We start from the raw sequence: 25,905 nt of genomic DNA on the forward strand, positions 1-25,905 counted from the left end.
TGCTTATTCTTCAAGTCAACCACTGTCATCCTGTATTCTCCCCGCGTGATCATTTGTTTGTTATACAACCCGCAACGAATAGATTTGTTTTCTTTTCCCTTTCCTGACATCCCACGTATGTACTCCCTGACTAGAACCTGGACTTGGGGATGGGAGAAAATCAGGTCTATGCGGACGAACTGTGACTGCGCCGCATTTTTATGCATTAATGCAACAGCCTTGCTGTCCACTCCACATCATGCATGTCTAAACGCTGTCGGTTCGCCTTGCCTGGGTGTATTCAATATCATAGGGCGGAGTGAGGGGATTAGGGCTCTTGGAGGGGTGTCACGATGACTTGCGAATTATTTTGATCCCATGCTGTGATATTTTCCGAAAGGGTAGACGCCATGAACTATGCCCAAAGTACGTACTCGCTCGACGGATTTCATAGAACTGTCATATTTCCCATCGTTAAGTCCGAGCTCAGATCAAAGATATGCTTGCTGGTCACGTCCTATCAACCGATCTATAAAAAATGGAACTCAATTCCCTGATCAGGTAGTCGGGTCTACCTTCAACCACATCACTGCAGACTGACTCAAGATGGTGTTCAACGGAGCCAATCCATTGGTTGAGAACACAAGCTACAATTAATGGAAATTTGCACCGTGCTGCAGAAAAGGACAAAGGAATTGTACAGATGAAAGAATTCGAAGTATTTGCGGAAAATTGCTTTGCCCCTCAAATTGTTTCACCGTCATTGGGTCCACGGGATGCTGATTCTGCGCCTATGTAGTGCAAGGTAGCAAAACATCACCTGGCGTTTTGAAAATCCGCCGATGAATTGGCTAGAAGGTTGCCCTTGGGGTCTAGGCAATATGGAAGAATCAATGGGCTTTATAGCCTCCTGTGCGTCATCCCATCTTCCTCAAGTAAGCAAAAAGGAAATTCCATTGTTGCTTCAAAAGGATCTTTGCCTTCACGGGATCTCCTTCCCCGTAATAGATGACTCCAAATTTGGATCAGTGTTCTGTCATATCAAACTTGAATGGCAGATAGCGAAAGTTCATTTTTAGAGATTTCGTTACTCCTGGAACCATGTATCTTTGAAGAATATTAAATGCCTATGCCTACAACACATTAGCATTACGCCAACACATCAAGCTGGAAGTTCAAGATGTCAGACGACTTCAGCAAACTTCCCGCGGAGATCATCTTCATGATTCTCTCGCATCTACCAGTTGCTGCGCTGGTTTCCTTTGGTACAACTTCCAAATCCAATTACACATTCCATACTCACTGTATGAGAAAACTCCATCTGGCCATTTTTCACAAACGAATCCATGGAAGCGTTGCCTTTCTGAGTACTGGCATGCAAGATAATATCAAAGATGCTGGAACTGCGAGGCGGCGAATGGTAATCGAAGACCATAAAATACCGGTTGTTTTACCTCGAGACACACGGTACATGAGCCCTGATGTGTGCAAATCGACACTGAGAACTTCCAACCCCTACTCAACGACAAAGCCATATCATCTTTCAAAACATATATCGAAAAAGCGTTGCCGTGTGATTTACCCAGATGATGGAGGATTCGTTCACTCAATATCACCGGAGCGGACAATTAACGCACAGAACAAACTCTTCGCTGAGATAGTCAGCCGATATGGTCATTCATTTGATGAACTGGAATTCCTGACGTATGACATCAACGAAGAAGGAGCGATGGCAATCGGAACCCATTGTGGATCAAGATTGCGACACCTAGCTCTTCGCTTCGAACATCCCTATGTGAATGACAGTTCGCTTCGTCATAGATATTGGCAGAAATCTGCCCCAGGAAGTCCTGCCTGGAACTCATTGATCGGTATTGGTGCTGTCAAAAGAGGACTCGATATAGTGAATCTCGAGAGTCTTATTCTCGAGAGAGCTGGTATTACGCCATGGCAGCTGCGCATGCTGGTGATGAGAAACAAAAGACTGAAGGTCCTGAAGCTCAAAAATTGCGCCGCAGCGCAACCAGAGTTTGTCGATTGGCTAGGAGGCATTTCGATTACAGAGGGCAAGGAACCCCAAGACGACGATAAGGAGGTTCCAGGGGCATCTCTCAAAGTACTGTGGATGGAGAACTGCAATGGAATTTGCACGGGCAAAACAAGCGATAGGGAGAGAGGCCGGACCATTGACGTAGGCCTAGAATGGATTCGTAATTTGAAGGCACTTGAGGTAAATTCAACTTCGTATAATCCCATGGAAGGGGTTCATCCATTGGAAGGACACTAATCACAGTGCTGCATAGTCCCTTTCTCTTCGCGACTGCCGCAATGTCGACGCTCAAGTTGTGAGTGATGCAAATACGCTAATCTGGCGTATACGAGAAGTTCACTTACCTCGTGCCCTTGATTTGGATCCCGAATCCCCACCTCCCATTGAAGTTGACCCCCTTTACGCCTGATTGAGGACGAGGAGGCCTGCCATTGTTGGGAGTAGTTGCTGACTGAGCATATAATGTATTGTACAATAGATGTTTCGAGCTCGAATAGTCACCTCAATATTCGATTGGTTTCTAGCTCATATAATAATTAGGGTAGCGTCTCGTTTGTCGTACACAATGTGGGCCCTTGAATGGGGGAGAGGTCTGAATGCTTTTGCAAGCAACAATGGATGAGAGAAAGAGAGAGTCGAGATCCATCAGTCAAACGAGAAGTCGAGGAGATCACGTGAAACGAGTGTTTGCTTACCCTCTCTTCCCATTCACCTGACTTCTAAATAGAGAAGGCGCCGCCTTCACTCGGGGGCTGGGCCACTCAGGGTCGGCAGTTGCCCTGAAAGTCTCGTGACGGCGAGTAGTACAATACGCGAGTTCCATTGACAACATCTAGTTCAATCGCTCATTCTTCTCTCCTGCTTCACGATTGACACAGATAGCCCGCCTCAGATCATGAAGTATATAAAGGACGGCCTACGCCAATGCCAGCTCACCAGGATGAGAACTCATCATCTATCAAGCATCATCGTCTCTTGCCTGCCCTGCTTTATACTTCTCTCATACATTGCATACGCGCAGAGCACCTAGCTACAGGCTTCATCAGACCTCTACTGTCGTTCACATGACCATGGATTCAATGCCAACTACACCTTCGTCAAGCCCATCACGTTACTCCTTCGGACAGCATTGGAGCGATACGACCCAAGACACGTGCTACTCACTGGAAAGCGACTGTTCTGAAGGAAATCCATGGTCGCTAGATCTTGATCAACTTGCTGTTCTGAAACCACCCCATCGCCTCTTCTCTACTCCAGAGGATGCACGCGTCCCATACACCATCAACTCCAAGGAGTGGTACCAGGAATATTTCGAGCTGGCTGACCGCCGCCAAAGCGGGATGCTGAAAGAGCCGAAGAAACATGACTATCAATGCGACAGTGTGTATGGTGCAGCTGGTGTGGTATACGGTGTTGCTAAAGTCTTCATTGCCATGTGTCGCGAGTTCCGCATTGATGTATGCTCTCCTCCCGTTGTTGCATGTGCTGGTTCACAGGCTAATTCTATTCACAGCTTTACAGTCCAGTAGGCAGCATCTCGACGTACGTTGAGAAAGCACAGCTAGAGCTCGAGAACGGCGAAGTGATAGACTTTATCTTTGCCATCGAGGAGCTCTATCATTGCTTGTACGCTCGACTGGAGACTGAAATCGCCCTTCTTCACTTCTGCTCCTCTTTTGTGAACAGTGGAGTTAAGCGATGGTCTAAGAGTTTGTCACAGTTGCCTGAACCAGAACACGTCTATGCCATCTTGACTACCTGCAAGAGCGTTCTAGAAGACAAAAGCGTTTGTTCAGAGCTCGATGACCGCATGATCAGGTACCATCAGGGTCACTACGTTGAAGATATGAAAAGAAGATACCAAGAGGAAGGAAAATTACCACTTGATTACACTGGCTATCGTGCGCACATCTACCAGACGATTGGAAACTCCGGCTCTCAAGCATTTCGTCATTGGTGTCAGATCTATCCCGTCTTACAGTATCTTCCGATCGATGTTTTGTCATTTCTTTCGGAGAAGTACATCCCCATGTATCCTCGGACGGATCACAACTATGAATATCACACATTCAATACACCAGGCCAGTACGATCCTGCACAGGATGTTGCTGCTTGGGCCGAAAACATGAAATGTGCTCATCGAATGTGCTCTTTGGCCAGAATCGAGGGTAAGGCAGTCGGGCAGTTGCGACGAGAGCAAGAAGACTTCAACATTTTCCGGTACGCTGCTGAAGAAAAGTGTATATGTCTTGATATATGTAGCTGCTCATGGCTGTGCACCCGATCCGGAAACACCCGTTGTCCTTGCTCAAGCCGTTGGATTCGTGGAATCCATCTCTATGAACCCTACTATGAAGCCGGTTTCCGAGAGAAGACCACCGTTATAGGTGAATTGACATACGAATCTCTGGTTGCCCTGAAGCGCCAATTGCCTGACTATCTGGTTCGCCGCGAGCTCCTCGCAGGCATCAACATCACCAGAGAGGAAATGATCAAACAGCGTACCGTCACTCAACAAGCTCGGCATGGTATCTTTGGGGTTTTCTGAATATCGTTCCAACTCAGTTTTACATCCCGCAAGTTACCATATCAGATCATCTGTTTAATTTCTTTCTTGTTTCTTCAATTTCAGATTACAATGTTTCCGCTCGTGGATATTTCAAATGACTTTACGACTTATGATGTTATGAGAACGCAGCTAGCTATCAGAAAGAAGATCAGAGATATTTAGCCAGAAAATTTAATTCTTCTATAACTCGTGAAACTTTCAAGATCCGGATCTTCAACAGATAAAGCCCTTGGCGGATATACGGCGATGTCAAGAATTTCCAAATCTGGCAATTTTTCATGGCGACCAAGTTCCTAAATAGGTAGATCTCTTCATTCGATTTCGGAGATAAGCACCACCTTACCTCTATCGAAATTAATTATTCCAAGGTTCGCCATGACTATATGTAGCTGCTTCGCCTGCTTGATGATCATGGATGTGGATGTTCGGCCTTCTTGACTAATGGGATGAGAACCAACATGCCGTTATTTCGTGATCCGGCCTCTGTTATTGCCAGTTTGGCATTGATGCATGTACTGGTCAATGCAGGTGCTGGTATACGTGGCCAGACGGACTGTATCATTGGGAAATGCTAGTTATTATCTTCCTGGAAAGCCCGAGGTAGGCCATCTTTCGCCAACGAGTCAAGCAGAATAGAGACTTCCTGGCTAACAGGATGGAAATAGATCACGATTCAAACATCGTACTATCCCCTTGGAGTTCCAGAGGAAGATCATGCGGTCGCTTTGCTGCCCATCATACATGTGGTGCAGAACGTCAATATTACCCTTCGACAGATCTTGGATCGCCACCGGACAGAAGATGATGTTGTTTGGACATCGGTCTTCGAAACAATCGCCCTACCTAGTCGACTGTACTATACAGCACTGACAGAGGAAAAGCCTCTACCAGGAGTCCCGGTAGGTGACAAGGATCTTTATAATTTGAAAGGACTCAGAACCGGGCCCGGAAATCGGCCAACGCAGGATATTATGAACCTGACTGGTGTCGTTTCAATGAGCACATACATGGACACACCTGTATTCGTCGCTCGGTTGGCTGCTGACTTTGCATCGTGGAGGAAAGCATGGTATAACGCTGGCAATGATTTTCTGAAGTTGTACAGGAATTTTCCGGACAAGTTGATATATCCTATTGACACGCTGGGGATTAATACCATAGCATATCCATCCCCGGGCTTCTTTCCGACAACCAACACTGCAGCTCAAGCACTCTATGACGATTTCACAGCGAAACTGGAGACGCTACTTGGCACAAATAAGACGATATTTGATCTTTATACCGAGTATAAAAATCACATCAGGCTCTACCCTCTGGATCAACTCGGAGCAGTTTGGATACCGATGACCAACTATGAGCAATTCCACAATGTTGTTTCATCGTTCATTGACGATTATATAGAAGAATATGGCGGCGACCATCCTCATCCCGATCCGCGTGTAGCGATGAATATGGCCTGGGGCCAGAACACTGAAGCGGCCTTCGCGGAAGCACTTACCAACAAGACGATTTTCAAGGACTGGATCGAAAAGTCTGTTCTCATACCTCACCATAATAGTTCCGAGTGCTCTTCTGCACTGTTGATTCGCCCTATCTGGCCCGGGGTTGCCCAGTTATAGAGACGATCACCCGACAGAGAGCCCCGAGGAGGCCGGTCCTTCATATGTGTGGAATCAATATAGTATCAACCAGTTGGCTAGTGTGCCTGAAGTGGTATTGATATTGGGTCAAATTCACTATACGAGTAGAGTGACTCAGACGATGAAACAGTTGCCCGTTACAGTGAGCATTAATGCTGCAGCAGGATGCGATTTGATATTATATCATTCGGTAGAGGTTCTTGCGCAACAGGGTATCATTCCAGACAAGGTGTTGACTGGACAGAGTAATTTCTGAGTGAAGCTGTATGTAATTAGAATGATTCTAGATAAGGGGATAATGTGTCCTTCTGCTATTGGAAGTAAAAATTGAGGCAAAACAACATGATTACTGTATCCCGACGCTAGTCCCCTTCTGGCTGTTAAGAGGGTCTTATCGGATAAGAGCGCACCGACTGATTACTCTGTAACATTCTTTGTCCAAAAACCTCTTCAGAGCGCACCACATGCTGACTCAAAGCATCTTTCAATCTCCCCTCTCATCACAGCTGGGTGCTATGACTGTACCCATCTCAGTGCGCCCTTGGTGCACGACTGTATGGGTATGGTGGCTGTCTACTCATTAACCCTCCAACGAGCGACCAGACCGACCGTGATCGGACGCCGAGTTCTGCGATCGCAATTGCCACGCAGTAGCTCTTCTTCACCACAACTTTCTATCTATTCATTACAGTGTCGCAGATACCATGTTGCCCGATCCGCATATGGTTCGAGGACGCCAACTCCTTCGGATGGGCAAAAGTCGCATTTATCATACAAAAGTCCCTTTTACTTCGAAACAGGATATGCGATTCAGCCCAAACGGCCATCGAGACCTTTCCCACCTCCGTTCGTCTCGATACCATCATCTTCATTCTCCGATCCTTTGACAACTCATTTTCAGAGCCAGGATAGGCGGCCAAAGGTGAAGAATGAGTTGATTAGGGGGCTGACGAATGGAGACGATGCTATTCTAGCTAGTGAGTTTCTGCTGGGTGTCAACGACGGGGTGGGCGCCTGGCAAACCAAACCGGAGGGCCATGCTGCGTAAGTCTTGTATCGCTATCTTCCCAAGAATGTCAGCTAAATCCGAGTAGGCTATGGTCCAGGTTAATTCTCCATTTCTGGGCGCTCGAATGCGAACGACAGGTTACCTGCAATTCACAGCCCGATACCATCACATTTCTACAGACTGCATATGAAGAAACTATAGCAGCGACTAATAGCTGGCTCGGCACAACAACATCAGCAACAGCATTACTCCACTGCAACCGTCAACAGAATGGCACCACACCATTGCTATACGTGACCAACATCGGCGACTGCCAAATCATAGTCATACGGCCAAAAGATAGAAAGACACTCTTCAAATCGCGCGAACAGTGGCACTGGTTCGACTGTCCATATCAACTCGGCACAAATAGCACGGATCAACCACGAAATGACGCCGTCTTAAGCACCGTCGAACTGGAAGAAGGCGACATTGTTCTTGCGGTCTCCGATGGTGTCACAGACAACCTCTGGGGCCACGAAATCATGGATAACGTTCTTGAGAGTATCGAGAAATGGGAGTCCGGGGACGTGGGTAATCTTGTGGTGGAACAAGAGACTGGCCCTGCAGAATGTATGATTTTCACTGCTAGGCGCCTTTTGAATGCGGCACTTGCTATCGCACTGGACCCTTTTGCTGATAGTCCTTATATGGAGAAGGCTATTGATGAGGGTCTTACCATAGAGGGAGGTGTGTATAATCTCGCTCTGCCGTCGCCTTCGTGGAACCTTACTAATTACTTGGTTACAGGCAAAATGGATGATATCAGTGTCGTTATTGGACGATGTACAAAGAGGTCGGAGTAAAATAATTCTTACGCGGAAAAGACGTTGACGATCTTGACTTAAGATTGGCATTGAGTCAATGTGGATACAAGAAGTTCTCTTTCTTTTTGTTTTCTTTTTCCTTTCCTGATCATGTACTCATATTTAGCGGCGGCGCAGCATTTTCACAGGCACATGAACCATACAAGCAGGCATAGACTCAGCTCAGAACATCCCCATATGTATAAACCAAATCCATGCATATAATGATCAATAACTCCGTCTTTTCCATCCATTAGCAAGCCCGCCTTTTACACTCGTCATTAAACCGCTTCATTATATCCCGGCAATGCCTCCTACAGATATCCTCTCAGATATACAAAGCATCAAGCTGAAAAATCGACCCAAGAATTCAAATCAAAAACCGCCAAATCATTGATATCAGATCCTGAAAATGGATCTCCCTCCAAACCAAACATCTCCACATCACTCATGAGGTTATTAGTATTCATCCACATGGTCCAGTACTCTGTATCTTGAATATCACCATTCACAACTGGGCAGCGAGATCGGGCTGGTTTGTTGCCAGATAGGGATGCTGGACTAGCAGATATGCTATAGTGTGCTGACTCGCGAGCAAAATTGTCCTTGAAAAGCTTCAAGACAGTATAAAACAGGAAGAATAGGTCGGGTAGCTTATGGCTACTGGACATATCATTGTCGGTCTGGTGTCTCGTTATCGAAGCTTCCTGGAGACGCTCGCATAGCTGATCTATATGAGTCAGATAGGTAGGAATTTCCGTTAGAAGCATATCTTGCCAAGTAGTCGCAGTACTCAGATCCGGAATGGTGAATCGACACAGTTTCGGGAATATGATGACGGTATGTATGATGGGTTCCCAATCGGTGATAGAGAAGTTTCTGTATTCTGTTCTTGGTGTATTGACGATATACTCCAAGAGTCCGTTTATTTCGGAAGCGCATGTTGGAAACACCTCCAAGTAGGTTAGGGGGTTGATTTCAATGTATGATATGTGTTTCTTCTGTTCTAATGCCAGGGAGTGGATTTTGATTCTGGCAAATCTTCGCATGATTTGTATTTGCCCTGAACTCTGTTATCAAATAGGACCAATATTCTTGATATCTGGAAATACTTACTGTTTGTATAGACGTGAGCTGGAAGCTCAGTCTCAAGTTGCGTCAACTCTGCACGCAGAACTCGAGTGAGATTTTGTAAAGGACACTCAGTCCAACTTGCTAGCTTTTCCATATCTGCCTGGATTTTGAGACCATATAACTTCTCGATGAACCTGCATAATAGCACTGTAGAAGCCATGACCTGTTCTACTGAATCATTGCCGGACAACAGCATGGAACTTAATAGTTCGTCTGGAGGAGCGAATCTGAAGTTGTTGGGCCGTCGAAAGCCCATTGCAATGCTGTTGAGTGTTAGTTGGAGAAGGAATTTGCTAACATATGCCGTGAACATACTTTGCGGACAAGAAGTAACATCCGAGGACTGTATTCCGTGCAACAATCTTATCAGCAATAGGGTCTGTCGTTGAGTACATCTTCCGTTCTAGGTCCAAATCCGCTATCATACTAATCGCCAACTGCAAATACTGGAAGATTTGATTGTTGATGGGTCTCAGATGAGTTGGATGCCTGTGCAAATTCTTTGGTTAGCATCTCATATAAGCAGAAATCATGACTCACCATGCAAGATAAACAAGGAGACCATGCACATAATCCAAAGACTTTTCACCCTGCATGATTACCCTCGTAGCCAAGACCTTGCGGAATCGCTCATCCAAACATTTCTGAAGTATTGGATTTTCCCCAGAGCTTATTACCAAAATAGACAGGACCAGAAATTGCCATTTTTGGCAGAGTTTCTCCGCTGTCGTGTTCTTTGGGATGGCAACGAATGGGAAACATACGTTTCGTTGGTGATATGATTGCAGCATCTCATCCACTTCTTTCATTGTGACATGCGGTCTTTTAAATGTCTTCGTGCTAGACTCCTTTTCTCGAGGTTTGTCGTCCGGCTGGTTGGCCTGAGATTGAGGGGTTGTTGACTTCGCGGTTTCGGGGCAGCCAAAGAGATTGCCATGTATCTGAAACACTTTTTCAGATTGATCCTCGTAATTGATATCTAGAGCTGCCGGCAGGACTTGTGCCAGAATAGAGTTCAAAGCCGATTTCTCTTTCTCAGGCAGTCTGACTTGGGGTTTATTCCTAAAAAGAAATGGATAAGCTACTAGTAACGAGCTGCTATTGAGCTTCAACATACTTTGACTGCTGAATATCATTATATAGACATATAGTCCCTATTTTCTCACATCTATACATTCTTAGTTCTGCACTATTCGTAAGAAAGACGAATAGAAAAGAGCGGTTTTACCTTCGACATTGATCCGAACGAGCGGACGGAAGACATCGTGTCTTGTGTACTTTGCACGAAGCACAAGCACGGACGGCTCTCGGCCGTGGACAAATAAACCTGGTGTCATCTAGATTCATTCTGCTGGATCTAGACCGACAAATCCTAATCAGACCGAGTGATGTTGCGAAAGACAAGTTGGCTCCTTTGCATGAGGGCAAGTTGATACACTCGTCTCGGATGACAAGACTAGCCGAGTGCAGGGTGCCTGAGGTTGCAGTTGCTTTCCGGATGGCAACTTTACGCGAGTATCTACATCGATGCTTCGGGGCTGTCCAACTTTTAACACCGAATCAAGTTACCATTTAGGACATTCCAAAGCTTCTATTAGCTGAGACACTTCGCGATAAGTTACTTAAGTAGGGCATATAGCTCCAGGTTGTCACATTCATGCATTTTATGCAGCTACTTTCGGATTGAATTTGTACCGGCAGGATACCTAAGATCATGAAGAAGAAGCATCCAAAGTTGAGTATATAAACGTCTTCGATTTCCATTAAAAACTTTTTTTTCGCTCAAAGACTGAGATTACTACCCAACACGACTACTCAACACAAGCATAAAGCGCAATTGTTTACACTTTCTCCAACATGGCTCCAGTCCGCTTTGGCATCCCCCTATTCGAATATCAGGCCCTCGATGTGATCGGACCTCTTGATGTGATCGCAGGAACATCCATAGCATTGCTTAAGCAGTATGATGCCCTTGGTGCTATCCCTAAAGGTCTTTCAGAACATGGCCTCGAACTTGAATTCTACCATATCAGCGAGGTCGCCAACAAAACAGTTCCCAAAAACCTGGAGCTCGAAAACCTCGATGTCGTGGCAACTACGACCACTGCCGAATGTCCACAAATTGATTACCTGCTTCTTGGTGGTCCTATGCCTGGTTTCAAGTTGTCCGAGGAGATGAATGCTTTCATCAGAGATCGTGTGGCCAAGAACGAGATCAAGACTATCTTTACTACATGCACGGGAGCCTCGGTGCTCGCCCAGACGGGGCTTCTAGATGGGAAGCGCGCGACTGTCAACAATGGGATGATCGAAATGGCACGCCAGATGTATCCTGCCGTTAACTGGGTGGACAAGAGTGAGAAAGTCAACTGGGTTATTGATGGGAGTATCTGGACTGCAAACGGCGCCTGCACAGGCATGGACATGTTTGCGCATTGGTTGATTCAGCAATGTGGAGAGAAGTTGGCGAAATTCCAGTTTGAAGCTTTGGGTTACCACCCTCGTGGAGCTGATGGAAAGTTGCTCGACCTATAACCGAGGTCACATGAGATGTTCGGAAGTTACCTATCATCTATTATCAGCGAAAGAACTAACTACCTTAGGCGACAATGTTCTTATGTATTTTCTTGGTTCTCGAGATCGATAGTTTCAGTAGCGGAATCTCTCAAGAATCTGTACATGTTTCAGGTCTCTTTGCTGTTCTCCAGAAGATTGATACAATCTATGAATTCTTTAGTATCCACTCATCATGTGCTAATTCTTTGGCAGAACTACGGTTTGCTCGGCTTCTATTGCAACATCCTTCTGAGGAGCCGTAGGAGACTTGCTTTGTCCTCTCCTCCCAGAGTGCTTTCCCTCTCTTCCAACGAGGCTGCAGACTTTAGGGGAATTCTAGGGAGGAGATTGCCTAGAAGATTTGGTTAATTAACTATTATCCTTCATCTGACTGGAGAAAGGGGAAAGTTGGTATCGTCATCTGAGAAGAATTTTTCACTTAGCTTCCCACAAGCAAGTAAGCTAGCCGGCGGCGGACCAAGTAGACTTATCATCTCGGAGAAATGATATCGACTTCGATAAGTCTGGTATTCTGGATCCTGCCCAGTAAATAAGGTCTCGCCTTCGGATACATTCCAAATCTAGCAAGCAATGTGAGAAATAACACGAGAAACGTGCGATCAGCGCTGCATATTTTACCATGCATCCAACATTCCACACGTCAATGCTGTACGTCCAAGGAGCCTCCAGAATGACCTCTGGTGCTCGATAAATACCAGGTTGAACATCTTCTGAATGCTCTATGTCACCAGGCACAGCAGAACCAAAATCGTATAAAACAGGGGCACCCCCAACTCTTTATGCATTCTAAGCTCACAAGATACATATATCGTTCTGCCATCCACTTCTTTTCTTGGAACAGGACTCTGAAGCTCTTCATTTTCAAAGTCGCTGAAGACGGAGTCGTCTGCAATACCGAACATAATGTTGTCCGCCTTGATATCTAGTAAGGTTTTATAAGTAAAGTAGCAGATGATCAATGTACGGTACTCATCTGTATGTATTATCTGACACTCTGTATGCAGATAGTCCAGAACTAAAAACAATCGCTGAAGGAGGAAAGCCGAAACTGACTGGGTAGCAGGTGGAATTGGATACAGGGCACCCTGCATTTGAGCCATGTCACATGTGCTGCAACTAGAGGGGATGCGGGGATCTAAGGAACTAGGGATGTCCTGTCACTTTTCTCTTCCTAGTCTGCCGTTATCATACTTTCTAACGGCTATGAAAACATTATATCTGAACTATCCTGCCAGATATGCTAGAACAATTGCCGCAAGAAGTCTTGATACTCATTTGCGAGTATCTTGAACGAGAAAATGCAACCAGCATACTTGATCTGGCGTGTGTCAGCAAGCATCTCTATTCCTACCTCGTGCCTCGTTTGCTTCGAACCTTAAAATTCTCAATAAACGAGTTCTCAAAACTGGCTGAAGATGTTCAGCAGTACTGCCGGATTCTGCAACGGGTGGACGGCTACAAACATGTTCATCGTCTGATTATCAAAAATGACATCAAAATGCCTACAATAAACGACAGGGCCCTTGTTCCGGAACAGTCCCAAAAGCGGCGGCCATGGCATCGCCCTAGAATGTCTGCTGTCGAATTCAGCGGTCATTTTGATGACATTCTAGAGAATTGCATGAGAGATTTGTACCATCTTGAAACCGACGCACTACCCCTCGAAGCGGTTTACGATATGAATAATTCTTGGAAGCCGCTAGCTGAACTCATTAAACAAATCAGCTCTCTGGAGTGTCTCTTCTACGACGGTCTTAGTCAACTCCCACCTTGTCTCCTAGAATGCCTTCATCAATACCAACCTCAATGTCGACTGTATATCAATCGGTTCATATTACGCAGTTTAACTGCGCATGGCACAGACGATTACGAATTCTCACTTGCCAGCTCGCCATGTCTCTATGGTTTGACGGTTCAACGGGTGAGACAAAGGGGATTATTCCGTCGTCGCGGTTATGAGGATGAAGCCCTTGAATGTATGGTAGCTGGCTTAGCAACCAATTTGAAAAGATTGCACATAGTGCGTACACGAGGTGCAGCCGGACCAAATGACCCTGGACCTCGCAGACCATGGGCTGGTTTTTCACAACAGACTGCTACCGACTCACGTGGTGCTTTGGAATGTTTTTGGCCATTGTATTGGCCGTGGTTGGAGAAAGATACCCTGGAAAAGTGGGAAAAGATCACAAGTTTCTCTGCATTGAAAGGACTAAAAATGGATGGCAATTGCTTCGAGATGACTTCCCCACAGCACCTTTTAGCAAGATGCTTTTTTCCCTCACTCACTCGCCTGGAAATCGATCTGGGACCATTTAACAATAACACTCGCTATCAGCCGTTCCGAGTGGCTGCCATCAATGCATTTATGCTCAATTTGCCTTCCCTATCGGATCTGAAATTGACCGGATGGCACCCTCGCATCCTGATTGATTCGATAATTGCAAATCATGGATCAAGACTCCGATATCTTTCTTTATTATCGCAACGCGGACATACGCTCTCTCTAGAAGATCTTCATCTAATGGCCGAGACTTGCTTATCCTTGGAGAGACTGACTATTGAAGTCAAGCGTTCAAGAGGAAGCTACGATGAGTTCAGGAGATATCAAGTTTTAGGATTATTGCCAAGATTACAGTATTTAGATCTGAAATTAGACGCTTCCGCCTACTCTTTATGGAACCAGGGACGACCAAATGATGGAGATGGTGAAGCTGAAATCCGAAACTCAAGAGACTTAAGAGCTGAAGCGCGGAGTGATCTTACCTTCAACGAGTTCGATGACCAGTATAGCCCCATCCACATCTCACCGTACCACTATGTTCGAAATGGCCACATTAGAGACGCTCTCATCAACGGTGCATTGGATCGTAACCTCGCATATGATATATACCAGGCCATTTGCAGTACGAGACAGTCAGGAGAAGGCAATGGTTTTCTGCCACTTGTTTCAATGTACGTGGAAGTCACTGGGGCCGGCCAGTTCGGTCAATACATGCGGGTAGGGTCAATGATCGTTGTATCTGACTATTTAGGTCGGTCTTGCCAAGTCAAGCGTATTATTGGAAGTGATGGAAATCCGGAGATTCTTGTAGAAGAACCGCCACAAGAAGCTCCAAAGTTTGGTCGAGGATCTGATGTGATAGAAATGCAGGAATGGCTTCAAACTATCTACCGGCGAGTGTGGCCCGCAAGGAGTCTGAACTGGTGGGAAGATTGGCATAGTTTCCCGTTGGCGAAATCCGTTGCTGAGGAAATTGACTGGAAATCTAGATGGTACCTTGTTCCCTCCACCATGACGAAGTCGATGAATAGTATGCTTATTATACCACAACCGGCTTTCAATAATTGAACCTAGTTGCCATAGTATACCTATCTCCGAGAGTAGAGAATAAGCGCAAACAAAGTCGTTGAGCCGCACAATCTGTAACGTATGTACTAGCAGATTACTCCGGACATGGTTGTTAGGCTCAAGCGGCTGACCTGGTATGCTACCCTCAGTGCAATGGATATCTCAGCTTAGACACGTATTTATTCCTTGCCACTTACGTTTGTCGTGGGTCGATGGAATTTGGCGTAAGCCGGCCAAACATTATTTTCAATTTTGTGCGAGATTCCTCAGGATTCAAGATTTTGGTTTGGCCAAGATACCAATTTGGCCGGTTAGCCTTGTAATAAATGCAATAGAACCAGAGATAAGAAAAGTAACCAACACGCCAAGGTCGTTCGTTATATGCGAGCAAAGTAATAATTAGCAAGGCTGATTGTAGCCAGACCAAAACTCTGCGCAGACCCATTTAGTGTGTATATGGAGCTCGTTCCACAAGCACAAGTGGACGCATTCGAGTCAGTTTCCACGAGAGCTCAAAAACAAATGTTTCAGTGTCTGAATCTTTTTCATGAGAAGCATAATTTTCAAACTCACGCCATTTGTGATTTCTCTACCAAGCAGGAAGTGGTAACGGCGGAATGATCAATCACTCTAGTATGGCACATTTCCATGCAGCAAAGACTTGAGGGGTCTATTGGCGTACAATAAGCAGTATGGCAGGTCGCTTGCTCTCGCTTAGCGCTGCCCAGCCAACATCTCGGTGACTAAGTACGGAGTTAGTACGTAGCCATACACAGGTGTGGATTTGAGATGGTGCCCATAGTCTCATTTTAAAAGGCATGGATGGCTGGACCCTTATTGCCGCAACAGGATAAAGCCAATTCAGCCTCGAGGCTGGGTTGTGTTTCTTGAAATTGAAACCAAAATGAATAAATAGCTAATCTAATGCCCTCCCAAGCGGAACGCTGATACACGACAAGATGGAGGGAAGAGACGATATTCCTTTACGAGAGTTGTCCAGAGAAACATCTGTGCATGAGCCACAAGAGCATGAACATGGCCTCTTTCATCCAGATCAACATGAGGTGCCACCGTATGAACGAGACACCGAGGAGGAACTTCCACCCTACGAGCAACGCAATACCGCGCCCATACGTTCTACTACATTGCATCGGAGCTTCTTCATCCTGATTCCAGTTGCACTATACGCGACCATCGCGATTTATTCATGGGTGACCCTGTGTATTCTTTCCCGAATGGGGGACTACACCACCAATGTACACGAAACCAAAACCCGCTCCTATAGAGCCGCACTCACCCTTCAAGCCGTCGCAGATCTTGCAACTATTCCGACCATCTCATTTGTCTGCGCTTGGGCTGCTTGCATCTTTGTACAAAACCAGCGCGATGCCTACAGTCTGCGATTGCGCCAGGTGGTAACATTAGCGGATCGTGCGTGGATGAATCCTGCGATGTATTTCCGGTTGCTATTTTACCCTTCTTCCTTCAAGCGCTACGGTAGTAGCATGCTCTATTTGGCCATCTTTATACATATATTTGGCGCCATCACCTATCCGATTCAGTCTTTGTTTCTTTCCACTCGATCAGTCTCTGTGCAATCAACAGATAGATGGGGCAAAATTGACCTTGACAATAACTATCTCAGAGTGCCATCAATATCACAATTGATGCGCGGGTATGATTTCACGGACTGGAGCTCCATTTTCACAGTGCGCCATCTGGCGCAATCAGCAGGGGTTAATGGATACCAAGACAATCTCTGGGGGAACACGAGTCAATTGAGCGGTTACGGCTCGAATAGCAGCTGGTATGCGCCGCTCTCGCACAACTTTAGCACTGGTCTACGCTCTGATCAATATATCCCAAGAATAAACTCCTCAGCTGAGGTTCTAGAGATGGCCGCAGAAGAATTCCCGTCCAATTGCAGCAGCCCATCGTCGTTCTATGCTTCCTATATCTACCCCAACAGCGTAAACAATTTAACAATAGAAGTGTGCATACCTCAGTCATCTCCATGGCAAAGCACCAGCAGCCGTCAGAACTTCAGTGAGGTGATTTACGTCAACACCACCGCCAACTTTACTGATCCATCTGATCCAAATCGTGTAAAGCCATTCAAAATCATCATGAACACGACTGCGGGGTTATTTGAGCTGCCAAGTGTCCAAAACAATCTGATCGCTGGTCCGCTGAATACAAACTCATCTCTCTGTTCAAGTGTTACTAGTTGTAACGGGTGGAAAGTTCGCCGACAGCCCCTTGACAGTTCAGCTCTTCCTGGACCCTTAGCTATGATAGCCCTAGCCCTCTTCGGACCGGGTTCGTTTGCTGATACGCAACAAACTGCGCCTTCTAGCGAGAGTTTCTATAGCAATGAGTCTGAATCACAGCGTTATCATGACATGTTTGCGGCCGATGATATTTTACCACTTACGCCTCTTGGATTCACAACCAGCGTTCTCGGTGAAATCCCCATCGATGGTTGGATGTCGGCTTTTAGTTCGAATAAGGAGGATGCTTCAGTAGCTTTCACACGGGCTAGTTTCCTTGCCGTTAAGGCCATGTTCGATAACACAGTACGGTTCGGGGGAGATATAACGGTTGCCTTCGCCAGCAGTGACCTACAGCAGATAACCCTACCCTCGCTCCCATTCTCGGCCATGATAGCTTGCTCAGTGTTGTTCGGATTGTACATGGTCCCGTTGCTATGTCTGGCACTGTACGCTGCATTCAGTAGTAGCTGGACGAATACTCTCGATGCCTTTACCATGTTACGCATGGGCGCCGCCTTTGGTCAGCAAGATCTGCCGTTACTCATCGGGAAGAGTAAACGGAAGATCAGAGTCTTGGACACTTTGCCTGGCATCGTAAGAGATATATCAGGTCCAGATGACAAAGTCAGACAATTAGCTCTTGGTATTGAAGGAGGTGGGCCTCTGCAACCTTCGAAAAGATACCTGGCTTATCCTGGGAACGATGATTGGATGGGACCAAGGTGATAGTCATTTCAAATTCCTCATTTCTTTCTATTCTCTTGTACTAATTTCGGATTCGTTCTTGAGGAAGAAGCGAATTCATCTTTAATTGTTAGGCGAATTCTGCATTCTATTTTACTACCTGTATATTAGCTTCTTGTGTCATGAGATATTGATTTTGATATTGATCATAAGCTGAGGCTGGAAAAGACTACCACTTCCAGATCCCTCCTTTAGGGTCACCAATTCCTTTAGGTAGATATTGCAGCAAGCATGCTGAAACTACTAGATGTTTCCTGTATTCACAGTGGTCCAGCTTACTAGATGAAGCACTACGTTGTATCTAGATCTTGAATGGCATTGAGATTCGTAACAGGCTATCATGGGTATGACATTACCAAGGTACAGTTTTCATTCGTGGAAGAATCAATCTAAGGCATAGTAATCGTAACCACAATCCCTCAACCATTTCTGACAACCAAAGAGCCCAGCAATCAGTTTAGAGCTGGAACGAGATTGGCCAGAAAAGCACGTACACTATCAGCATCGTCCAGAGTAGTCGCGTATCCAATCAAGAAATTAGGTCAAAACATCACTCAGGCTCCAGTCTCTGGCGAAATCCTGTAAGTCAAATAGGCCCGCCCACCCGAATCATAATACGCATATCCAATAGTCGCAAGATTGCAGCGTTGAGCATTCATGCTGCCGGCGACCATAGTAATGAATCCAATCATATAAGACGGGAAGTTATTTTCCATATTTTCCAGTTCTTAGCTATCTTAGGGAGCTTTGCTTTTGTAACCTCGTGATGACCCGTAAAGAGAAGGATTTGTCATGAATCTATATCGTACCTCAATTGGAACGGCCGATTTGGGATATGGGAACCTGCTTGGTAAAGGAGTACATCTGATGCCCTCGACCCCGCAGGAATCATGTCAATAGAAGGGCGTTTGTTGATGATGTTCTCTCCGTATTGAGTCTCCAGACCAAGATTGAACTGAGAGGTCTCTTCGAAGAGCTTCCTGCCGTGCGTAGAGGCTCTTTTGTATTCCTTGGGTATCTAGCGGCATATGACGGTGGAGAATACCTTGTTAGTCTGTAACAAGTGTCGTGCAGCAGCTCAACGCTCACTGTCGTAGGTCTGAAGTACTTCCTTGCTGCATCAGCCCTTAACCATTCTAGACCTCTTCCAAGACAGATTGTATGCGTCCTGAATACCTGCGTTCAAGGCTGTCACATGCATCGCCTGCTAACAGTATTCGGTCGTTTGCAATAAAAGTATTTGTAAATGCTTGACAGGGACTGCATGGTATCTTTCAGTAAACAAATCATAGACGTAATGGCTCATTTCTCAACACTCACCGATGCAGATACCACCAGCTAACATTTTTGATCTTCAATGTAAACGGTTGTATTGATTTAATGGATTCTTGCTTGCATCCGCCGAAGTAAACAATTGCCGGTACTTGTCCACCAGCTTACCGTTCAGGGCAATTTGAATACGCTTTTCACCTTGCCCAAGATGGGTCTAAATAACATTTCCATGGGTCTCATACTCGATTGATACAAACATAACATCAGGATCAGGCATGTCTGTGTTGCCATCAATTTGCCCCCATTGATGCTGGGTAGGTGCACAAAAGATTTCTGATGATGGGCTAGAGAGAGTGATATTGAGAAGTCTAACTAACTATCTGAGATCCGTGGCGTGCGAGGTTGATGTCCTTGCTACGATCACGCTAGGCCCAATGCGGTACCGACGTCTACCTGTATGGCGGTGGTCCCGTGAATTTCCAACCATCCGCCCCGACTAGATATTTGCTGAGTGACAAGTTAGCGTATTGATTCTAATATTTCTCCCATAATCGCTTCCACTCTAACCGTTGAGAAACGATTCGTGGTGTCAGCGAATCTACACAACGACCTTGTGGTCGTCTTCGCTGTCATGATAACCTGAAATTATTCAAGTTCCCATCCTATCATGGGAATTCCTCCGTTCATTCTGTATGCCATTAGAAAGAAGCTCTCCAAAACTTGATGACTGACATTGTGGCATTAATCCTGGTATATATCACCTACGCGGTCAAAGATCTTATGCTAGTCATCCGAAGTGACTTGCTCACCATTCTTGTATGTGATGCTATTGCGGGCAATGTAGCCTAGCTCATTTGTTTGATTGATCTAGCATCATTGCTCCAATATCTCGAGGATCTGGGGTACAACGTACGTGCACGAGTATATGAGGGCTGGGATTCCTTGTCATATTTCTCTAGGGATCCAGGGACGTCAGTTCGGAAACAACATGCCAATAAAATACAAGACTTTGCAGGATTTTGGGTCCATGGATGTTGACTTACCATTAGATAAGTTAGGACCATTTGCCTAGCTAGAGTAGACGCCAGAAACAACCCACACAGACGAAAACATCTGTCTTCGAAGGTTCAGATTCAGCCATGGGTTGATTTTGGAGATACCAGTTGTTCAGATTATTCTACCAGTATCAATCTTGAATAAGTAGTGACGGTGATGATGGAAGAGAACTAAAGATCGTACTAGGTGCATCAATTTATATATGATATCTTGAGACCGGGGTACACTGCAACTACAGGACTCTTCCAGTGTCTAGTGTCTAGTCAATGAAAAGCTCAGAGTGCCTATTGTTGTTGTGAAATATCTTGTATCACTCTGTTTCTAGAAAGAAATTGAAAAAGATATCTGTGGGAAAACATTGCTTTTGTAGTCCGGTGTGGAAGTGTTTGTTTGTCCCTTCCTGTAATAAGATACCATCCAATATTGGACTGTGGTGCCCAAACCAACAATCAGTTTTCTTTCCTAGAGAAAGGTACCTCTCAAGCTTTGCAAAATACCAGTCATAACCACCTTCACACCTCTCACCTGGCCAGGATTTTAGGCTTCCTGCAAAATATATGCAGACAATAGACTGCAGTGCTTTGTGAGGGAACTATATGTACAGTCCAGATCCCATAATAGCTCTAGGATCATCTTCTGTCGGAGATGGATTCTCGCTCACCCTTTTAGTGGCTTGTATATGGGGCCAGGAGTCCATTGTACAAGCACTGATCCAAAAAGGCGTTAATGTCAATGTACAAACAGACTTTGCAAACATACCGCTCCGAGTTGCTGTTCGCAAAGGGAATGAGAACATCACTCGTATGCTGGTTGAGAGTAAAGCAGATACATTGAAGAAGTATGATAAGATACGTCAGTATACCATACTTCATCTCGCTGCACGTCTTGGGCGAATCAGTATCATCCAGCTACTTCTGGAGTCTGGTGGAATGAATATTGATATCAAAGATGGATGGGACAGAACTCCATTGCACCATACACTTCTGTTGTGCCGAACGCCGTCAAGTGATACTAAGAATCGCTGCTACCTATGTAGAAGAGATCCAGAGATAGGGGACAAACCCGATCTACATTTCAGCATAGAAACGATGAGGTTTCTGTTGCAACGAAAAGTGGATATGCAGGCGGCAGACGATGACAGTATTCGACCAATTGATATGGCACGGAGTCACCCTGATCCTGCAGTTCGGACTTTATTCGAAGAATTGTGCAACTTTGAAAGTGCAGAGGAGAATATCGAAGGGGCCTTAGAACAAATTCATTCATCACAAAGTAAGCAATGACGCAGAACATAACGTTAAATCATGCTCGTGCAATAAGGGGGTATATATGAAGCTATCGCTAATTCGCATTAAATCAAGCAAGGGTATGAAAATCATCCAACATGGGGTCTGAACCACATTACGAAGTAGTCTTCATCATCCCACAAGCTGAGCATGTCCACCACTCGGTTTCCATAAATGCGCCGCATTTATCGCATAGCCATCCAAGAGGTTTCATAGCTCTATCTTGCTCAAGACTAGAGATACGCTCCGCCGTTTTACTTTTGAACGACAATACTCGACTAGAATCGACTTCTGAGCCAAGACGATTTCGCGGTTTTGACATTCCTCTATTTGACCACTTTGTATCTGGTCCTGCCACAAGCCGTGATTGAGCTGTCAATGATGTTGTAGGCCGTTCTATTCCGCAGGCATCGCAACAAAGATATGCTGGAGGATTTTCAAGAGTACAAATTCGACAGTTCCAGGGTCTTTGATCCTCTTTAATAATATCCGGGATGTTCTCATCAGATGCACCGAATGCGCCAGATAATGTTCCCGAACTCGCAAATCGTTTGATAGGTTTTGTCTCTGTTGGGCTAGGACGCGGTCGCTTTCCTGGTGGATAGACCCTTCCCCGAGGACCGGCAGGGTTCTCCTGACTAGGAGGGACATACGAAGTCCCATATTTCTCTTTCTCCTCCTCCTGAATCATTTCAATGTATGCCTCCATTATAGCACGTTCATTTGCATCGTCCTCTTTAGCTTTGGTACGGAAGCCATTCCGAGAAGCTTCATCCGCTAACTTCTCGCCTTCGCTAGAGCCCGATGCACATCCTTTCGTGACGTCAATACGTTTTTGAGCAGCATCCGCAATAATCTTTCGTATGTCGGAGCCTTTCATTAGTGGCGCACCTCCTAGCTTCTGAACGGAACCAGCTGCCAGCGCTCGTCGTTGAGCAGCAGTGCGGGCCACCCGCCGTGCCTCCTCTAGAGGAATTTTACTACCTCCAAGGCGATTGCCTTGGGAAAGAAATCCTTCACCTGTGTAACCCTTCATGGCGAGCTCTGTGTATTCGTCGCGAAGCTGATTCCACAACGCATGAAAATCGGTATTATGAGGGCCATGCACAATGTGACATAATCTTGATAGTTAGTCAGCTATCAGTACAAGAAATAAACAAATGACTTACTCATGTAGCATAGTATCAACAACATGATCCAAAGCCAGAAATTGGTATTCATCACTCGCATATCTCAACCGTAGACATATCTTCTCTCCCCGATTGGTATTCACTCCCAGGAGTGTCCGGGCAGAAGGATAAAATTCAGCCAACGTGCCGACTTTCCAGTTCCGCTGCCTCATAATCGGTTTGACAAGAGAAGCTATTTTTTTAAGCATATGAAGTGCTTCGTCTTCTCGGGGTCGGTGTTTGTCATGTTGATATTGGAGAACTAGAGGGTCAAACTCGCGCATCTTGCAATATGTTGTGTTATTAGCAATGTGCTGATCATCCAGAAGTAGATGAAAGATCTGATTCATTCAAGGTGATGAATATCCCATGAGATCCGCGCAAAACAAGCTATTTCCGATCTACTGCGAGGTATGGATAGATCTCGAAAAAGCTTTGTAATCTTGGTTCGGGAGGCGAATGGGAGGAACCATATACTACCCAGGTACCGATCGCCACCGTCAGCTTGCAGCGGCGAAAGACGACCAGAAATAATATGCACTGCTAATAGCCGGCGAGTTATGGTCTTAACGCTGAAAAAATAAGAGATGAATTCAGACTTTAGATACTTTTACGACGATCCGATGGGAGAAGTCGTGACAAACTCAGTTCTCGGAGATAAGATGTCGCCGCAACGCGACAACACGTGACTTCCCAAAATGGTTATATGGCCAAACAAAGCCCTAATTTCTTGCAACCATTGCCGGAATTGATGGCACATGTCAGACTATGGGATATAATGGCTGGACAATATGTACTGGTTCATACGACAGCCTCGTATAAGACTATTTGAGCATTTCTAGCAGATCACAGGCTCTTTATCACACAGCCTGTACTTTGAAAGCACAAACAACATGACCTATCTCGACACCTGCAGTATTGAGAAGCCTAGGGCGATGGAAATCAGCAAGTTTCTCCCGAGCTTCCGATGTCCCAATGCTCAGTTGCTCAAGAATACCCATCACTGCCGAATACAAAATTGGGATGTTGCCATCCTCGATTTTTACCGCAATTCCAATGGCTGTATTAGTTCCTAGGTTTTTGGTGTATTCTGTCGGACGTATACCGATTCCATAACATCCTTCTGCTCCAATTTTACCGACCAGTTGTCCTTCAAAGCCCGTCATAAGACGAGTGCAGAATCGACCTTCGCCGCCGACGAGCTCGGGATGTTGAGCCATTGCACGGAAGACGCATGCTAGATTTTGAGATCTTGTTGGTGCATTGTTGTCTTTGTCTACTGTTCTGTCTGCTGCGGCAAGTGTACCATAAATCTTTGCCAGAGAGTACAAAGGCACCGCAGGTGCCGGTAAGTTGCAGCCATCGATTCCCCATTTGACCTCATCTCCGTGTAGATCTGTCAACTCTTCGACCACGCGCCTAACTAACAACTGCATTGGATTTTCAGGTAGATGATAATCTGCGATGTCAGCTCCGAGACACTTCGCACCAGCTATCATTCCGACATGCTTGCCCGAACAATTATTGCAGATCCCTGTCGGCGTATAGTCGGCTTTTATCCATGCCCTATTCACTGTTTCTGATATAGCGGGATGTCCTCCACACCGTAAGTCTGTTTCTAGGATTTGGACCTTTGCTAGCATTGATTGTGCCCGAGAAACATGCATATCTTCACTGCTGTGAGATGCACACATCAATGCCAGATCTGCATCATCAAATGGAAACCGGTCAAACACTCCTGCCTCCAAAATTGCCAGTGCCTGGGCCGGTTTGGCTGCTGACCGAATTAAAGTCACGCGAGAAGGATCTCCAACCCTATAGAGAAATTGGCCATTTGCGTCGACAATTGCTGCGTGGACTTTGTGCCGGTTTTCGACGATATCCCCTCGATAACTGACGACGCAGTCATCGGCTGGTCCTATGTTGATCTGTTTCATTGCAATTTTCTTCGTAGTTGCCTAGTGGTTCGATTCTGATAATGCAACCTTCAATAATTCTGGAGGATTCTAGGGTTTTTTTCCAAATGGACAATCGCAGTCAGTTCCAAATATAACCTTATAGGAATACAAATAGATCAAAAGCCATCTTGATTTCGTTCGCCCTGCAGTACGTGAAGGAAAACCTTTTTTATCAATGAGTCTTTTACGAGGGGCTAGTGCCAAATACTATGCTTGAATGAGCAATGCTTAGGTAAGACCCAACGCAAAATATTACTTTGCATGTGCCTGGTTGCCAACTAGCCTCTCAATCTGGTGACCAGTAGGCATGTTTGGCATCTATCGTCTATAACAACAAACTTGAGAGTTTTTTAAGATGATCTTAGAGTTGGTAGGCGTATTGGCTATATTTGCGAACCGATCATATTTTCCGAATTAACTGCTGCAACAGTGATTAGCTCCATTAGCTATTAACTTCTGCACTTGTAACGGCTTTCGCGGACGACAATCAAACAATGAAAAGTCTGGGATGAGCATAGCCTTAGACGCCATGATCTATGAAAGCATTCTCGCCGCGCTGTCCTGATAGGCGAGAGAGTTGACTTATTCAACTCCGGTATGGCAGGGCTAGGGTATTTTTCCAGCAAATCATACCCAGACAGCCAGGATAGGGAGCACCAGTGCCCATAAAAAGTATCCGAGCATTAGCAACTGTGATCAGTTTGGCCTCATTTTGCTTTGCGGGCTACACATGGGTTTCTATCATTGCCAGTTCCTCGAAGATATCCGATAGGCTTCTTAAGGAATACCAGCTGAAAACCGGATTCCACTATATACGTATCTAGACGGTCGCGTAAAGGTTAGGTTGGACTGAACAGTGAGTAAGCACTAAACTACTTCGAAGACTCAGTCAGTTTTGCGTGGAAACTATTTCAACTCTTTAGGTGACGAAATAACGTCGCGAAATTCTTGTTCAAGGTGCCTGTGGATCTGGAATATGAGGTTGATACTATATA

General features: G+C 45.6%; 11 protein-coding genes across 11 annotated transcripts; 7 read left to right on the forward strand and 4 right to left on the reverse strand.

Moving 5' to 3' along the window:
* The first annotated feature begins 969 nt into the window (after nucleotides 1-969).
* Nucleotides 970-2,546, forward strand: TSTA_021210 (F-box domain protein). The gene is made up of 2 exons (XM_002484249.1): nucleotides 970-2,209; nucleotides 2,283-2,546. Exons 1-2 carry the CDS (start codon nucleotides 1,160-1,162, stop codon nucleotides 2,436-2,438), a joined length of 1,206 nt encoding a protein of 401 aa, XP_002484294.1. The 5' UTR covers nucleotides 970-1,159; the 3' UTR covers nucleotides 2,439-2,546.
* A 486-nt stretch (nucleotides 2,547-3,032) lies between these two features.
* Nucleotides 3,033-4,784, forward strand: TSTA_021220 (uncharacterized protein). Its single transcript, XM_002484250.1, has 2 exons — nucleotides 3,033-3,486; nucleotides 3,543-4,784. The coding sequence occupies exons 1-2, from the start codon at nucleotides 3,094-3,096 to the stop codon at nucleotides 4,575-4,577; spliced, it is 1,428 nt and encodes a 475-aa protein (XP_002484295.1). The 5' UTR covers nucleotides 3,033-3,093; the 3' UTR covers nucleotides 4,578-4,784.
* A 324-nt stretch (nucleotides 4,785-5,108) lies between these two features.
* Nucleotides 5,109-8,092, forward strand: TSTA_021230 (uncharacterized protein; the record flags this gene model as incomplete). The annotated part of the gene is made up of 7 exons (XM_002484251.1): nucleotides 5,109-5,198; nucleotides 5,264-6,129; nucleotides 6,212-6,483; nucleotides 6,773-6,798; nucleotides 6,930-7,282; nucleotides 7,333-7,976; nucleotides 8,037-8,092. 7 exons carry the CDS (start codon nucleotides 5,109-5,111, stop codon nucleotides 8,090-8,092), a joined length of 2,307 nt encoding a protein of 768 aa, XP_002484296.1.
* Nucleotides 8,093-8,357: 265 nt separating this feature from the next.
* TSTA_021240 (uncharacterized protein) lies at nucleotides 8,358-10,573 on the reverse strand (the record flags this gene model as incomplete). The annotated part of the gene is made up of 6 exons (XM_002484252.1): nucleotides 8,358-9,155; nucleotides 9,209-9,489; nucleotides 9,542-9,715; nucleotides 9,767-10,288; nucleotides 10,344-10,394; nucleotides 10,455-10,573. 6 exons carry the CDS (start codon nucleotides 10,571-10,573, stop codon nucleotides 8,437-8,439), a joined length of 1,866 nt encoding a protein of 621 aa, XP_002484297.1. The 3' UTR covers nucleotides 8,358-8,436.
* A 367-nt stretch (nucleotides 10,574-10,940) lies between these two features.
* On the forward strand, nucleotides 10,941-11,859 carry TSTA_021250 (uncharacterized protein; the record flags this gene model as incomplete). Its single annotated transcript, XM_002484253.1, has 2 exons — nucleotides 10,941-10,965; nucleotides 11,094-11,859. The coding sequence occupies 2 exons, from the start codon at nucleotides 10,941-10,943 to the stop codon at nucleotides 11,759-11,761; spliced, it is 693 nt and encodes a 230-aa protein (XP_002484298.1). The 3' UTR covers nucleotides 11,762-11,859.
* A 156-nt stretch (nucleotides 11,860-12,015) lies between these two features.
* TSTA_021260 (protein kinase, putative) lies at nucleotides 12,016-12,903 on the reverse strand (the record flags this gene model as incomplete). Its single annotated transcript, XM_002484254.1, has 4 exons — nucleotides 12,016-12,134; nucleotides 12,261-12,363; nucleotides 12,422-12,522; nucleotides 12,648-12,903. The coding sequence occupies 4 exons, from the start codon at nucleotides 12,901-12,903 to the stop codon at nucleotides 12,016-12,018; spliced, it is 579 nt and encodes a 192-aa protein (XP_002484299.1).
* Nucleotides 12,904-12,981: 78 nt separating this feature from the next.
* TSTA_021270 (uncharacterized protein) lies at nucleotides 12,982-15,163 on the forward strand. Its single transcript, XM_002484255.1, has 3 exons — nucleotides 12,982-13,618; nucleotides 13,646-14,755; nucleotides 14,836-15,163. The coding sequence occupies exons 1-3, from the start codon at nucleotides 13,041-13,043 to the stop codon at nucleotides 14,870-14,872; spliced, it is 1,725 nt and encodes a 574-aa protein (XP_002484300.1). The 5' UTR covers nucleotides 12,982-13,040; the 3' UTR covers nucleotides 14,873-15,163.
* A 948-nt stretch (nucleotides 15,164-16,111) lies between these two features.
* TSTA_021280 (uncharacterized protein) lies at nucleotides 16,112-18,318 on the forward strand (the record flags this gene model as incomplete). The annotated part of the gene is made up of 2 exons (XM_002484256.1): nucleotides 16,112-17,122; nucleotides 17,159-18,318. 2 exons carry the CDS (start codon nucleotides 16,112-16,114, stop codon nucleotides 18,149-18,151), a joined length of 2,004 nt encoding a protein of 667 aa, XP_002484301.1. The 3' UTR covers nucleotides 18,152-18,318.
* Nucleotides 18,319-18,723: 405 nt separating this feature from the next.
* Nucleotides 18,724-19,928, reverse strand: TSTA_021290 (uncharacterized protein; the record flags this gene model as incomplete). The annotated part of the gene is made up of 8 exons (XM_002484257.1): nucleotides 18,724-18,829; nucleotides 18,979-19,187; nucleotides 19,259-19,337; nucleotides 19,382-19,429; nucleotides 19,490-19,556; nucleotides 19,610-19,655; nucleotides 19,695-19,785; nucleotides 19,819-19,928. 8 exons carry the CDS (start codon nucleotides 19,926-19,928, stop codon nucleotides 18,724-18,726), a joined length of 756 nt encoding a protein of 251 aa, XP_002484302.1.
* Nucleotides 19,929-21,093: 1,165 nt separating this feature from the next.
* Nucleotides 21,094-21,780, forward strand: TSTA_021300 (uncharacterized protein; the record flags this gene model as incomplete). Its single annotated transcript, XM_002484258.1, has 2 exons — nucleotides 21,094-21,349; nucleotides 21,581-21,780. 2 exons carry the CDS (start codon nucleotides 21,094-21,096, stop codon nucleotides 21,778-21,780), a joined length of 456 nt encoding a protein of 151 aa, XP_002484303.1.
* A 118-nt stretch (nucleotides 21,781-21,898) lies between these two features.
* Nucleotides 21,899-25,219, reverse strand: TSTA_021310 (zinc metallopeptidase, putative; the record flags this gene model as incomplete). Its single annotated transcript, XM_002484259.1, has 4 exons — nucleotides 21,899-22,904; nucleotides 22,953-23,236; nucleotides 23,819-24,845; nucleotides 25,167-25,219. 4 exons carry the CDS (start codon nucleotides 25,217-25,219, stop codon nucleotides 21,899-21,901), a joined length of 2,370 nt encoding a protein of 789 aa, XP_002484304.1.
* Nucleotides 25,220-25,905: the final 686 nt, after the last annotated feature.

This window comes from Talaromyces stipitatus, genomic scaffold (genome assembly GCF_000003125.1).
Source record: "Talaromyces stipitatus ATCC 10500 scf_1105507295549 genomic scaffold, whole genome shotgun sequence".
In the NCBI taxonomy this organism is placed as follows: Eukaryota; Fungi; Ascomycota; class Eurotiomycetes; order Eurotiales; family Trichocomaceae; genus Talaromyces; species Talaromyces stipitatus.

Bases quoted from the DNA above. Each gene is read 5' to 3' on its own strand.
- TSTA_021270 (XM_002484255.1), top strand. From the start codon at position 13,041: ATGCTAGAACAATTGCCGCAAGAAGTCTTGATACTCATTTGCGAGTAT. The intron at 13,619-13,645 runs GTATATCAATCG...CATATTACGCAG, and splicing joins TACCAACCTCAATGTCGACT to TTTAACTGCGCATGGCACAG. The intron at 14,756-14,835 runs GTACGTGGAAGT...CTGACTATTTAG, and splicing joins TTTCTGCCACTTGTTTCAAT to GTCGGTCTTGCCAAGTCAAG.
- TSTA_021220 (XM_002484250.1), top strand. From the start codon at position 3,094: ATGACCATGGATTCAATGCCAACTACACCTTCGTCAAGCCCATCACGT. The intron at 3,487-3,542 runs GTATGCTCTCCT...TTCTATTCACAG, and splicing joins GTCGCGAGTTCCGCATTGAT to CTTTACAGTCCAGTAGGCAG.
- TSTA_021210 (XM_002484249.1), top strand. From the start codon at position 1,160: ATGTCAGACGACTTCAGCAAACTTCCCGCGGAGATCATCTTCATGATT. The intron at 2,210-2,282 runs GTAAATTCAACT...AGTGCTGCATAG, and splicing joins GTAATTTGAAGGCACTTGAG to TCCCTTTCTCTTCGCGACTG.